This window comes from Lithobates pipiens, unplaced genomic scaffold (assembly GCF_037356315.1).
Source record: "Lithobates pipiens isolate NorthernLeopardFrog02 unplaced genomic scaffold, aLitPip1_a1.2 Scaffold_13, whole genome shotgun sequence".
In the NCBI taxonomy this organism is placed as follows: domain Eukaryota; kingdom Metazoa; phylum Chordata; class Amphibia; order Anura; family Ranidae; genus Lithobates; species Lithobates pipiens.
Window position 1 is genome coordinate 194,307,823 of NW_027507718.1, and position 15,950 is coordinate 194,323,772.

Below are 15,950 nucleotides of genomic sequence, written 5' to 3' on the forward strand. Positions count from 1 at the left end.
CAAATTGTACAGATGACCGATAGATGGACAAATGCATATAAAAGTTCTAAACAATTTAAGCACTTTTTTGAAGGTTTAAAAAGAAGCAGGCCAAGAGTATCTACAGTGCCTTGCGAAAGCCCCCTTGAACTTTTCAACCTTTTGCCACATTTCAGGCTTCAAACATAAAGATATAACATTTTTATTTTTTGTGAAGAATCACCAACAAGTGGGACACAATTGTGAAGTGGAACGAAATCTATTGGATTTTTGAAACTTTTTTAACTAATAAAAAAAAATGAAAAGTGGGGCGTGCAAAATTATTCGGCCCCCTTGCGTTAATACTTTGTAGAGCCACCTTTTGCTGCGATTACAGCTGCAAGTCGCTTGGGGTATGTCTCTATCAGTTTTGCACATCGAGAGACTGAAATTCTTGCCCATTCTTCCTTGCAAAACAGCTCGAGCTCAGTGAGGTTGGATGGAGAGCGTTTGTGAACAGCAGTTTTCAGCTCTTTCCACAGATTCTCGATTGGATCCAGGTCTGGACTTTGACTTGGCCATTCTAACACCTGGATACGTTTATTTGTGAACCATTCCTTTGCAGATTTTGCTGTATGTTTGGGATCATTGTCTTGTTGGAAGATAAATCTCCATCCCAGTTTCAGGTCTTTTGCAGACTCCAACAGGTTTTCATCCAGAATGGTCCTGTATTTGGCTGCATCCATCTTCCCCTCAATTTTAACCATCTTCCCTGTCCCTGCTGAAGAAAAGCAGGCCCAAACCATGATGCTGCCACCACCATGTTTGACAGTGGGGATGGTGTGTTGAGGGTGATGAGCTGTGTTGCTTTTACGCCAAACATATCGTTTTGCATTGTGGGCAAAAAGTTTGATTTTTGGTTTCATCTGACCAGAGCACCTTCTTCCACATGTTTGGTGTGTCTCCCAGGTGGCTTGTGGCAAACTTTAGACAAGACTTTTTATGGATATCTTTGAGAAATGGCTTTCTTCTTGCCACTCTTCCATAAAGGCCAGATTTGTGCAGTGTACGACTGATTGTTGTCCTATGGACAGACTCTCCCACCTCAGCTGTAGTTCTCTGCAGTTCATCCAGAGTGATCATGGGCCTCTTGGCTGCATCTCTGATCAGTCTTCTCCTTGTCTGAGCTGAAAGTTTAGAGGGACGGCCAGGTCTTGGTAGATTTGCAGTGGTCTGATACTCCTTCCATTTCAAAATGATCGCTTGCACAGTGCTCCTTGGGATGTTTAAAGCTTGGGAAATCTTTTTGTATCCAAATCCGGCTTTAAACTTCTCCACAACAGTATTACGGACCTGCCTGGTTTGTTCCTTGGTCTTCATGACTTCTGCGCTTTCAACAGAACCCTGAGACTATCACAGAGCAGGTGCATTTATACAGAGACTTGATTACACACAGGTGGATTCTATTTATCACCATCAGTCATTTAGGACAACATTGGATCATTCAGAGATCCTCGCTGAACTTCTGGAGTGAGTTTGCTGCACTGAAAGTAAAGGGGCCGAATAATTTTGCACGCACCACTTTTCAGTTTTTTTATTTGCTAAAAAAGTTTAAATTATCCAATAGATTTCGTTCCACTTCACAATTGTGTCCCACTTGTTGGTGATTCTTCACAAAAAATTTAATTTTATATCTTTATGTTTGAAGCCTGAAATGTGGCAAAAGGTTGAAAAGTTCAAGGGGGCCGAATACTTTCGCAAGGCACTGTACTTTACAACTGAACACCATCATATTTTTATTGCGTTGTATTACGTTTTTGTTATCAATTTTTCAAAATCTCAGAATAACCCAAACCGCATATGTATTTACACGTTGAGTTTAGGGCAGCCCATTGATTTCAATAGGCTGTCTTACCTGATCCTTTTCAAAAATTGCTTGTGCTGCTAGAAGCGTTGGGGGGGTCCATTAAGAATCCGCATGTACTAGAGGGCTGCTTTGCAGGAATGCGCATGATTTTGTGAGTATTCACACAACACACAAATGTAAACCTAGCCTCAGAGATTAAACAATTATGTAAATCCTGGTTCATGTGCAGTTTCTGGCTGTGGTTCCACATGGCTAAAACAGATCAGTCCTCTGCAGCAGCCTCACACCTTGTGACTTGCTACAACGTTAAAGTGGTTGTAAAGGCTCAAGGTTTTTTACCTTGAAGGTAAAAAAAAAAAAAAAAAAAAAAAAAAAAACACCTCTGTGCAGCAGCACCCCCCTGCCCCCAATACTTACCTGAGCCCCATCTTAATCCAGTGATGTGCATGAAAGCAGCGCCTCTTCCTCCTCATTGGCTTAGACTGCAGCAGGAGCTATTGGCTCCCACTACAGTCAATCACAGTCAGTGAGGGGGGAGCGGGGGCAGGGCAGAGCCACGCTCCATGCCTGAATTGACACAGAGCAGCAGCTCTGGAGCGAGCCTGCCATAGCAAGCTGCTTGCTGTGGGGGCACTCTGCAGGAGGGAGGGGCCAGAAGCACCAGCGGGGGTACCCGAGAAGAGGAGGATTGGGGCTGCTCTATGCAAAACCTTTGCACAGATCAGGCAAATATGACAGGTTTGTTATCTTAATATTTGCCCTTAATGTCACTTTGAAATATTGCAGTCTGATTAGTGGGGGAGAGGAATGCTTCCTCCTACCTGCAGCAGACTGATGACATTATCTCAGGCTAGGCAAAGTCAATGGACAAGTGCTCTAGGACTGCATTCCAAAGTGGAGTTCCAGTTGTTTTTGTGTTAAAAGTCAGCAGCTACAAAAAAGTTTTTAAACACACACACACACACACACACACACACACACACACACACACACAGTCTACGATGCGGCCGCCCAAACCTTTGGTTCTCTCCCCCGCCACTACCCAGGCCGGCATCAGAAGTGTGGACACCTGGTTGTGACAGCTTGCAGCTTTACAGCCGGGTGCATGGCACATTGCGCATGTGCGAGTCGCAATGCACCTCCTTAATGGCCGGGGCAATCTTCTGGGACCAGTGACATGTCCCAGAAGACTACAGGGCGGAAGGGGGGGAAGAGGAGAACTACCGCTCAAGTCACCTAGGCGGTCCCAACAGAAGTGGGAGCTGGGTATCTGACATTATTAGGCCCCACCCCCCAAAAAAAGTTGCATGCCAAATGTGGCATGTCAGGGGGTTAAGAGTCCTTTAACCAGAGTTCCGACTGCAAAAAAAAAAAAAAAAAAAAAATAAAAATAAATTTATATACAAGTCAGCAGAAGTTCCACTTCTGGGTTTCTGGGTGGAACTCCATTTTAAAGTGGAACTTCCAAAGTGGCAGTAAACCCTTTTTTTGGCACTTGTACCTACAGGTAAGCCTATAATAAAGCTTACTTGTAGGTACAGTGAATATCTCCTAAACCTGCATGGGAGATATTCACACTGCATGCAGCCAGTGATGTCACCGACTGCATACCTGTTCTGTCCTTCAGAGCTCTGTGCTGCGGTCTGCGACTCCCACGTGCATGTGCGAGAGTGACATCATTGCGGTGCAGCCAATTAGAAGGCAAGAGGACACAAATCTAGGAGGAAGACCTGATGAAGATGGAAGAGCCAGTTAGCGGGGACAGCGCCCTGCTGGAGGGCTTTGTTCTAAGGTAAGAATTTTATAATGCACTAGTATGCTATACATACTAGCACATTATGCCTTAACCTCTCACGATTTAGAAAGAGAAAAAAACAAAAAAACACAAAAAAACAAAACAAAAAAAAACAAACACACACACACACACGGTGCAGTTTACTATCATTTTAACGGCAATATACGTCCTTTCTCAAAATTATATTGTTGATGTATCCTGAGACATGTTAGCAATTTATTTCTTCCATTTGAAATAAAAATCCAAGTAGATTAAGAGACCCATATAATGATTACAACTAAAAAAAGGTAAAACACATCACCTCTGGTGCTGACATTTTTCCACTAGATACCTCATGAGGAATGGGAAATCTACTGGGCCGCTCAAATCTCCAGCATAATGGTAAAAATTTTGGTACAATGAATCTGTTCAGTTCTGACCATTTAAGACAATATAGATTATATGTAGCCTAAATATATTTTAATAAAATAAAATGGCCTAGAATAACACCTGAACCTCATTGTGTTAGGGTCATTGCTTCATAGCCGGGCACGCACTGTGCATGCACTAGCTGCGCTGCGACTGGCCAGGCAATCATCTAGGACCTGTGACATGTCTCAGATGATTGCCAAGAGGGAGGGGGAAGAGGTGAACTTACTTCCGGCGCTTCGGTGCCCCAGGAGGAAGTGGCAGCTGGAACCCTCTAAAAAGAAGGTTTCAGCTCCCCTCCTCCAAAAAAATTACATACCAAATATGGCATGTCAGGGGGTCACCTTCCCGACCCCCTCACGCCGATATATGTCGGCAGAAGGGCACGTACAGGCAGACTCACATACCTGTACGTTGCCCTTTAAGAGAGACGCCCGGGGGAAGCTCCGTGAGTCGAGTCGCGGGTCCCGCGGACTCTATTGCCGTGGGGATACCCGCAATTGCTTCATGGAGAGGAAGAAGTAAACAAGAGTAAACAACATCTCCCTGTTCTGCCTAGCAACAGCAACACCGATCTCTGCTCCATGTGAGGTGAGGTAAAACAGCCACACCCCCCCACAGTTAGCAACACGCCCCTAGGACACACTTAACCCCTATACTGCCACCTAGTGGTTAACCCCTGCACTGCCAGTGTCATTTACACAGGAGTCAGTGCATTTGTATAGCACTGATTGCTGTATAAATGACAATGGTCCCAAAAATGTCCGATGTGACTGCCATAATGTCGCAGTCACGATACAAATCGCTGATCGACGCCATTAAAAATAAAAATTATATATATTTTTTTATTAACAACAATATGAATAAAAATGACATAAAACTATCCCCTATTTTGTAAACGCTATAACTTTTGCGCAAACCAATCAATAATCGCTTATTACGTATTCTTCTACATATTTTTGGTAAAAAAAAAAAAAAAAAAAAAAAAAAAATCGCATCGGCCTACACTGAGGATAAAAATATTTTTTTTAAATATATTTTTGGGGAATATTTATTATAGCAAAAATAAAAACCGCAGGAGGTGATCAAATACCACCAAAATAAAGCTTTATTCGTGGGGAAAAAAAAGGACGTCAATTTTGTTTGGGAGCCACATCACACGCCCGCGCAATTGTCAGTTAAAACGACACAGTGCTGAATCGTAAAAAGTGCTCTGGTCAGGAAGGGGGTAAATTCTTACGGGGCTGAAGTGGTTAAAGCGGAAATTCCATTTTTGGGTGGAACTCGGCTTTAAACATCACATGTTTAGACTTTGTTACATTCAATCACCATGGCATTTCCCTGCAGATAAAAATAACTTCAGCTTTTTGTCAGACTCTAAGCGCAGATATAAAATAAACTATAAAAATCTGTACTTTTCTCACTCCAATCTGTAAAAAAAACACCATTATCCGGTGCCAATGTTAAAAAAAAAAAAAAAAAAAAAAGTGGCTTTTGCCATGCGTGAATGGTAGACACAAGTGTGAGATCAGAAGAGCTTCTATCTATGGAATGTTCTCCTAACGGCTTTTAGTCTACAGTCAATCTCTTTCTCTGTAAAGAGTAGTCTGCGATAGGTTAGAAAATAGGTAACCAGCTATATAAATTAGAGCTTCACGGCCATGCTTTACAATTCAAATTTGTCAGACAGACTTCTACCAACAGGTAAACCCTAAACCCATTTTTTTGGGGGTTTTTATTTATTAAAACTCCAGCAATAAGACCATCTTCCATTCACTATAGGGACTTTTTCATCTTCATTGTATTAGTCTGTAGGAGCTTCTTCTATGCAACAAAAATGCAAATGCATGTGTATAATGTTCCATAATAAATTCAAAAAACCAGTAAAACCACTTCCTTACACTGTCCTCAGATTGCCTGTAATTGTGATCTGTTTTGCTGGACAGAAAGTTTTGCTAGCAGAGGAAAAAATTGTTCGTACAGTTGTCAGTTGCAAAAAAACAAAACAAAAAAAAAAAAAAAAAAAAAAAACACGCAATACAAATACATTATGAACAAACACTTCTGAATTTTTATTCTGCTGTATGAGAATTTGTGACTTTAGTAAACTCTTCAAAAAAATCTCTGTGTGTACCAGGCATTGGGTTAAACATGTAGGAAAATTATCTACTTTCAAATCTTTCATCTTTCTGTTGTACACAATCATGTGTTAGCTCCATACCAGTCTCCTTGGTTTATAGATTTTGTATATTATAATAGCACGCAATACTACAGTACATCTTAACATTTTATGCAGTTTTCAGACATGTATAAGGCTCTATATGCACACTAGTTTACTCCTAGGAGTTTAGCATTTTGCCTGTAAAAGCAACTAATGTTGCCATATGTGTCCATGCACATTAGCTGGTCTAGGAGGCGTTTAAGCTTGGTGTTTTTCTGGCAGAAAAAAAAAAAAAAAAAAAAAAAAAAAAAAACCCTTCGGTTTGTTATTTTTGAGAGTGTTTTTTCTGGCAGAAGAAAAAAAAACCCTACTCCTAAACATTTTTTCTGCCAAAAGAACTGAATTAAGCCAGTATGCATGGAGCCTACCTGTGTTTAGAGATCAATTGGGTCACAATCAGATTTAATCTCTACCAAGTCTCTAACAGTTTATGACGTCTTCAACATATTTTGCACTATACAAATAAATGTGTAACGTTTCACTTTATAGATTTCAATAAGGAAACGTTTTAATAAAGGTTAAAGAAGAAGTAAACTCTCCCACTCTGATGCTTCTTTTCATTTAGTCCATTATAATAAGTCATTATCAGACTATAGCCACTGTAATCCAGCACAAATCGCATATTACTTACTGTTTAAAAGAAACTTTAAAAAAAAATAAAAAAAAAAAAATAAAAAACTTGTTTCCAGGGGTTAGGCAGCGCCATCTTAAGTATTGTTTTCTGAGTCCACAGGGTAGTGTATTTCCGCCCTTACATTGAGTACTTCCTGTACTGTTAACCAAGCCTCCTTCTCAAGCCAATGTTTCTATGGCAACCCTGCTTCCCTGTTCATAGCTTACTTGTTTATTTCATAGTATTTACTTGTGCAGATGTCTAAATGGCCTGTACTGCAGTCTTATCAGCTGAAGCTGATAAGTCTGACAAAGGGAAACAAGTTTAGACTGTATGTGAGGTCACATGGTGTGTAGGAGGAAGCTCTGAGTGATTAGCAGAGTTCAGTGTTGTGCTGTAGGAAGTCCTGATAACAGATAGATAAGACATAGAGAGTGTGCTGTAAATCAGGGGAGATCTGGGCATGCTCAGTGACTTCATTCTACAGAACAACAAGGATTACAACAATACTAAGCAAGTTAGGAGATATCTACAAGCAGTGTTCATTCTGGGTTTTTTATGCCAATTTACATGGGACAAAGTTGTGGGGGAGGGTTTACAACCACTTTAACCAATAACTGGAATATCCACACTTAACCATAAACAATATAATTATATATTATAAATGGACCCAAAAGATAGAAGGGGAATGAAGCACAACTGCTACACAATTTGTGGCCCCTAGAGTTTACTTTTTCACCTGTAAAGGCATTCAGCAAACCCCTCATGGTAACTGAAAGCCTCACCAGAGGCTTTTTTTTAATGAACCAACAGACTGTATTGACCTGACTGTACTATGAAGCCCTTTAGAGGGCTTTTGGAAGTGCCCAGTGGGTAATGCCAGTTGGTTATTTAAAAATGCACACAATACAGGTTTACTTTAAAGTGGCTGTAAAGGCTGAAGTTTTTTTTACCTTCATGCATTCTATGCGTGAAGGTAAAGCCGCGTACACAAGGGCGGATTGTATGGCCTACTTAGTCCGTCATACAATCCAATGGACAGTCCGTCATACTTTCGAATGAACGGACTTGACCACACACGGATGCACAAACAGTCCGTCGAAAGCTTGCGCGATGACGTGTACAGCACGTACGACGGGACTAGAAATATGAAGTCCAATACACAGCAATGCAACCTTCCGCCGTGTAAATCCTTTCTGAGCATGCGCCATTCTTAGTCCGTCGAACTAGCCTACTCACAAGCCAAAGTATGACGGACAGTATTACGGAAATTCCAAAATACTTAGTACGCCAGACTGCACGCTGAAAAAGTCCGCTGAAGCCCACACACGAGCGGACTGTCCGCTGAAATGTGTTTCGACGGACTAAGTTGGCCATACAGTCCGCCCGTGTGTACGCGGCTTAAGAAAACCTTACTGGATACTTCTCCCCCCCCCCCCCCAATAATCACCTGAGCTCCCTCTCGATCCTGTAATGTGCACAAGAGTCTCGGCTGTCCTGGGAGTCCCTCTACTCAATTGTTGAGACAGCAGCGGCTGTCAATCACAGCCAGTGAACCAATGAGGAGAGACCAGGGTCTGGGATGAGTCATGCAGGGCTGTGTCTTATGGACATATAGAGCAGGCACCAGTGCCCCTATAGCAAGCGGCTTGCTATTGGGGGCACTGGTCAGGGGGTATCCATTCAGACATGGAGCCCTGGCCCCACCCCTCTCCTCTGATTGGCTAGCTGACTTTGATTGACAGCAGCGGCAGTAAATGACTCCGCTGCGGTGTCTCAGCCAAATCAGCCAATTGGGGGGATGCTGGACACAGAAGGCTTTTTATCTGAATGCACAAAATGCATCAAGAGAAAAAACCTTTTGCCTTTACAACTCCTTAAAACAATCGTACACCCCTTGCATCTGTGAGAATTATTTATTAGGGAAATGCAGTCTCCCACAGAGGCCAATCACATTCCACTTATCAAAATTACCTCCATTAAAAAGGCAAAGTCTTACCAACTGCAAAATTTTACTGCGCTCTGCAACTTACTTTTTGCCAAAGGGATATTCCTGTTTTTTTTTGTTTTTTATTAAAGAAGCTAAGGTTTCTGAAAAAATTGTGACCAACAAATTGGACTTGCTCTAGTCTTGTATCATGCCAGGAGTCTACTTATAACCATATATTACCTACAGAAGACATGTATATTCATGTACCATTATTATGGAAAAAAATGCAATACCCAACTAAGAAAACTATGCAAATGCTTGCCTAAGTACCCAATTACGCAGTGTCTGCTTTTCAGGATAAAGGGATAACTATAAAATTCATGAAGGTAAAACAACCTCATCAGCCCAGCCAGTGCTCCAATCCTGCCTTCTTCTATAAGTAAACCCAATTACTAAAGTCTCATAGAAGCTATACTTAGACAAGACTAAGACAATTTTAAAAGTGAGTCTTGGTCTATTAAATCAGCAGCTTAAAAAATAAAAGATTTGCCTCAACCATTTCCTGTACTTCCTGTTAAAGGGTGACAACAATCTGTCCCTAAATATCATCCAGTTTACATCTACTTTAAACACAATCCATATGCCTTAATGCTACAGCCAGGCAAAATATTTTGTAGCACTATGCATTTAAGTAATGCAACCACACTTGTCCATTAAAAGTAACTTAAATTTAAACTTAAAGCAGATTTCCGCCAAAAAAAAAAAAAAAGTAAAAGTCAGCAGCTACAAAAAGTATAGCTGCTGACTTAATAAATCGGACACTCACCTGTCTGACGATCCAGCAATGCAAGCGCAGGAAGCTTGACAGCTGGGCACGCACTACTAATGCACAAGCCGCACTGCGCACAGAATGGCCAGGCATTCTGGGACCCGTGAGGCTTCCCAGAAAATTGCAGGGAGGGAGGAGGGAGAAGTGAACTTCCTTCCAGTGGCGTGGAGCCGTGGGAGGAAGTGGGAGCTGGGTGCCTCTAAAAAGAGGGCATGTCAGGGGGTCACCATCACTTAAAGCGGAAGTTCAATTTTTTGGGAACGAGTTATTCAATATTTTTTAAAGAACGACTGTATGCAGATTTTTAAATAGCAAATTTGATCATCTACTTTCTAGAGTTGAGCTTGAGTTAAAAATAGTTTGTTTCTAAAATGTGTTTCACTAAATATTATATAATTAAATACTGAAAATGTCCAACTGTACTCAACCACATCAGTTTAAATACAGTTTGGCTGATGTACGTCAACCATAAAAACGCATACCTGGTAACTACTGCAAAGTTCAGGCTACTTATTTGGTGTATTGAACCGTGGAGATATTCTATAGTGGTTCCTTCTACTATACTGCATTCCCACCTCTGGTCACAAATGAAAGTCAAAATACAAATGGTAGACAGACACATCTTGTGGGATATTGTCTGCACCTATGCCATGTCAGGTTTTTTATCCTTCATTGCCTCAAATAGTTTTGCTTAGTGAATTTTTTTCTTTAAAGCGGAGGTCCACCCTAAAGTGGACCTTCCGCTCATTGGATTCCTCCCCCCCTCCGGTGCCACAATTGGCACCTTTCAGGGGGGAGGGGGGTGCAGATACCCGTACAGTACAGGTATCTGCACCCACTTCCGGGATGGCTCTCTGCGGAAAGCGGCGTAGATTACGCCCCTTTCCGAAAGTCCCCCGCTGCCTGCTGGGAAACACAAAGATCCCAGAGGCAGCGGGTCCATCCTTATTGCGCAGCGCGACTCGCGCATGCGCAGTAGGGAACCGGGAAGTGAAGCCGAAAGGCTCCACTTCCTGATTCCCATACCCAAGATGGCGGCGGCAGCACCCGAATGACGATCGAGAGATCGGCTTCGGGTGCCGACATCGCGGGGGCGCTGGACATGTAAGTGTCACTATTTTAAAAGTCAGCAGCTGCAGTATTTGTAGCTGCTGACTTTAAAAAAAAAAAAAAAACTGACTCCCGGCGGACTCCCGCTTTAAGTGGTACTAAGAAGTTTTACAATATATATCACTGAGATCAAGCAGAAGACATCTACTGAGGTTTGTGTATGGTGTCTGCACTCATACAACTGGTGGTACATATACCCTTGTAGGGCACTTCTGTTTGCCAAATTAAATTCACTGTGACAGGTTAGCAGACCTTCCGCTAAAAAGGCAAAGGTCACTTATATCTTGCCATCCCATTTCTTAAATCACAGCATTAAAAACGTAAAAAAATAAATAAATTAAGAAAAAAAAAGTTAGAAAATCTACTCATCCTTGGGATCATCATCTAGGGTCCTGGGAATTTTGAAAAAAAAACTCCTGCCTGTGCTGGAGCATCTTTTCATAAGATGCAAGACACTTCCCCTTCCCAGAATCTCACCAGAAGGGTTGGGTCATTCACTCCAATACGGAAGCTGGGGGTAAGACAAGTATATTTTCTAACTTTTTTTACCCACATAGGTTTTTTGTTTGTATGCCTTAATGTCACAAATGTAGAATTGGGAGTAGGAAGCCACTATGCCTTTTAGTAGAAGGACCACTTTAAATATCAAGTGGTGTTGAGATTATTTGAGATTGGACTATGGTAATGCAAGCAAACAAAATAATCATGAAATTATAGTTCATGTAAATGTTTGGTTTTACATTTCTGAGCTCAAAAAAAAGCTCACCAAAAAGAGGGGGATTAAACACATTTAAAGTGATTTTTAAGAGTGCAATGGGGTAAAAACACATATTGGCTTCCATCTTTGCCAGCTGCATTCTTCGTTTGCGGAAAGGAACTGAATATGACTGAGAGAAGTCATTTTGTGTACAGCACAGACCTATTTCACTAAAGATATGTTCTCCAACATGATATAAGCATAAGGAAGCACCTGCATACCAAAAAAAAAAAAAAAGCTTCATAGCTTAGGCCAAGCAGGCTTTTAAGTCATCCACAAGCTTTATTTTCCTATAGTGGACTCTTCTTTGCGTGCTAATCTGTGATAAATTATACAAACCACAAGAAAAAAAAAAAAAAAAGAAAATCACAGAGTTTCAGTACACATAATGGGTTTTAGAAAAGGAAGCAACAATTTAAACCTATAATAAATATATTTTTTTCATTTGAAAAAAAAATAAAAATAAATAAAATATCTTACCTGGTTGGTTGGGGTCTTGTGCACGCACACCTTCCACATCTGGGCTTCTCTAGAGACTGCCCTTTCTAGAAGAAAGGACAGTCTCTGGCTCTCCAGGGGCCCAGAGTACTTCATGGCACCCCTTGGATACGCCTGCCACCCAACCAGATACAGCTACCTGCAATACAAAAATATGGATTTTTAAAAAAATATATATATTCAAAACACATTACCTTTAGCTTGCTCATACTCAGGTAAAATCTATGACATGGTTACCACTAATGTGTGATTGCTGGCTGTCAGAATACAACAGCAAGCAAGGGAGATTCCTCCATCCATACTAATTAACATGGATGGAGGAATCAATAGATTTTTCTCGTTTAGCACCCAGGACTGAACAAGAGAAATTGGGTATGGTCAAATTAAGAAAAACCTAGAGCAAACCTTCATTTACACAATGCATTATAAAACTGGAAGGAGATAAAAAGCCATTTAAACACTACTTCAAAATTGAATATAAACCATAAAAAAAATTAAAAAACACATATGACAGGTCCTAGCCCCAGATGGTAACATTCTTTAAGCCAGGCAATGAGCTTTTGGACCACATCAACCCTGCAAAACGATCTCCTTGCGGCATCAGATTATCAACATTCCCCGCTCTTCTCTTGACTTGCTGTAAAATGCCTATAAAAACACACCATATTTCACAGTAGTCAATACACCTATTCACACCTATTTTTAGAACATTTTGTTTTATATGCAGTGCATAAAATCGGTGCCCTAATATTGAGAATACAGCTTTCATCTCTCTGCTTTCCATTTATCTATTGCCTATGTTTTAGCTCAATGATAGTTTGTGTACTCAGCTGGAAAAAACACACATCACTAAGTGAAAGCTGGACTGTGTTCCTAACTCAAAAGCAGGCTCCCTTAAAACAGAGGTAAAGTGTCGCAAGGCTCTTAGGGAGCCTACTATAGGCCCCTTTCACACTGGCAGAAGTCTGCCAGTGGGTCAGCCTGCTCAGCGGGGAATCTCTCCACCGATTCCTGTTGAGCAGGCAGATGACAGGTCCATGTCCTCTCCGAGGATGAATTGCGGACACAGACAGACCCCACTCTCCTCTAAGGGCTGTCAGATGGAAATAGACTGCCTGTCCGTTTCCATCCAATTGGCATCCGATCCGCCAGATGGATGAGGAACAGATCCCCATCTGTCCGTTTTTTTAGCACAGGATTGGCTCAGATGTTGGCAGGTGTCAACAGACATATGTTCGTTGACATCCACCGCTCCATAGAAAGCAATGGATGGTCCAATCGGGTCCATCTAAAAAACTGACAGGTAGATCTAATTGGTCCATCCGTGTGAAAGGGGACTTTAAGTAGTTATGAAGTCAATTAAGCTACTTTCAAATAGTGACAGATGTGCTTAAAGTGGTTGTAAGTCTGACACACCGCAACACTGATCTAGGTAAAGAGTCTGACAGAGACTGGTCACAGCGCCCCCCCCCCCCCCCCCCAAGGAGACCCACACTGGACCACCAGGGACGCCACTAGGACCACCAGGGATGTCATCACCAGGTATGCCACCCTAGACCACCAGGGGTGCCAATCAGTGCCCACAATGGATGCCATTCAGTGCCCACAATGGGCATCACCGATTGGCATCCATCATTGACATACATTACAGTACATCAGTGCCTCCTATTAGTGCCCATCCATACCGCCTATCAGTGCCCATCAATGCCCCCTCAGTGTCTGTCATTGCAGCCCCATCAGTGCCCATCAGTGAAGGAGAAAACGTACTTATTTATTTACGACGTTTTTTCTAAATTTTCATTTTTTTTTTTTGTTTAGCAGAAAATAAAAATCCAAGAGGTGATCAAATACCACCAAAAGAAAGCTCTATTTGTGGGAACAAAATGATAAAAAATTTTGTTTATGTACAGTGTAGCATGACCGCGCAATTGTCATTAAAATCGCAGCAGCTCTGAAAGTTGAAAATTGGTCTGGGCAGGAAGGTGTATAAGGGCCCTGTATTGAAGTAGTTAAAGTGGAGTTCCACCTAAAAGTGGAACCTCCACTTATCTAATTCCTCACCCCCCCCCCCCCCTCTGGTGCCACATTTGGCAAGTGTAGCTGCTGACTTTTAATTTTTAAAGGGGTAAAGGGGTAGGCGGACCTCTGCTTTAAAGTGAAAAACACTTTAGACATAGCCACCTTTAGGAACAAGGAGAAGCCGCTCACAGATAAAAGGCGATGCACAGAAAATGCATCCACTTGGCTATGATGTCAGGAATTGGATATGTACTGGAAAACTAGATATGTTAAATGCAGCACAAAATTTCAGCCAAACTATTTAAAAATGAACACAACAGAAAAATATTATTGTGGTTGTAAAGGCTCAAGTTTTTTTTTACCTTTATGCAAGCTATGCGTGAAGTTAAAAAAAATTCTGTGTGCAGCAAACCCTCCACCCCGCCTCCCCCCCAATACTTACCTGAGCCCCATCTCAATCCAGCAACGTGATCTAGGGCAGCAGCTCTCCCAGGTCTCTATCTCCTTATTGGCTGAGACAGCAGAAAGAGCCATTGGCTTCCACTACTGTCAATCACCAGTAAGCCAATGAGGGGGGAGAGGGGGGGCTGAGCCACACTTCATGTGTAAATGGACATGCAGAGTAGCAGCTTGGAGGCAAGGGTCAGGATCCCCGTTGGGGGGACACCCTGAGAAGAGGAGGATCGGGGCTGCGCAGTGGAAAACCATTGGTTAGCAGGTAAGTATAACAGTTTTTTTTTGTTTTTTTTTAACAAACATCATCATAACATAACATTGGCCCATATACTACAAGCGGCCTGTCATACAAACATGAAACAGTTTAGATCACATGAATCTCTGGGGGAAAAAAAAGGAAGAGGAATTTGGCAAAGCTCAAGAGATAAATTACTTAAAAGTAAAAAAAAAAAAATAATAATAAATCAAATGTTTATATTATTACTATGGTCTTAGGCTCAAAGAAACTGAGCATATGGTCACCAAGGCAAATAGATTCTACCCAGTGAGGGTAGAGGGACACCAGACAACGCTTCTAATCATTTTAAATTCCAAAACAAAAAAAAAATAAAAAAAAATAAAATGGGGGGGGGGGGGGGGGAAGGAAGGTTTGGAAGGTTTGCTGTACATACCCTTTAATGGGTTTCCAAACTAGAAGTGAACAGCTAAGCAGCTCCAGCCTTCTAAGTCAGCCGGGGCTTCTCCATTTGACATGAGTATAAAGAAACAAGAAAGAATGCCCGTGGCGCACCACCAAGAAATACCAAATAGTGAGAGAAGTGGCTCAGTATCAATGAGCTCAGAAGGTATGTGCTGTGTCCCATAACGCCTACCCAGATTTCCTTGTGACTACACCTAGCTCACAGCAGTGTTACTGTGCCGGAATCGCTTCCATTGTTGGCTATTGCAGCGGCTTCAGGCTCTCCACAGCAGAGGAGCTTCTTCCATCCTGCCCACTCTGCCAACCCATCCATCCATGCTCTGGACTCTGCCATTCAGTGGCATGCCCTGATCACACTTGTGAGTGCATAGATTTTTTTGTTTTTTTTTTTAAATGTGCAGATAAAAACAAACAAACAATCGACTTACTACACTATATGGCTGCTTGGCGCCATTCTCTTTGTTTACAATTCCATTTGGCATGACCCCCCCCCCCCCCCCCCAATGCCCCAGCATTTGCATTCTATCAAGCATTTTTAAATTGCCATCTTCCTAATCTTCTGCACCACTCCAATGCTCAAAGTGCTCAGGTTACAGTATGCACCATTGCATTTCAACTGAGCTTATATCACTGACACGTCTAGTTCAATATTAGGCAAAATCAATCTGGAACCCAAGAGGAAGTACCTGGAAAAAGAGAATAGACCATGATAAGCACGCTTTGACTGTATTAAAGTTACAGTGATTGCATTTCTACTTGATCAAAATTCCATATGCAACATCCATGATA

At 41.8% G+C, this 15,950-nt stretch overlaps 1 protein-coding gene across 2 annotated transcripts in view; it reads right to left on the reverse strand.

Moving 5' to 3' along the window:
* The window catches only part of CCNI (cyclin I), a 78,815-nt gene that overhangs the window by 45,492 nt on the left and 17,373 nt on the right, over nucleotides 1–15,950 (reverse strand). For both annotated transcript variants that reach the window (XM_077476079.1, XM_077476078.1), the window contains exon 2: nucleotides 11,969–12,125. In XM_077476079.1, the coding sequence (XP_077332205.1) occupies nucleotides 11,969–12,082 (114 nt within the window). In that variant the 5' untranslated portion in view covers nucleotides 12,083–12,125. The remainder of the gene's footprint in view (nucleotides 1–11,968; nucleotides 12,126–15,950) is intronic.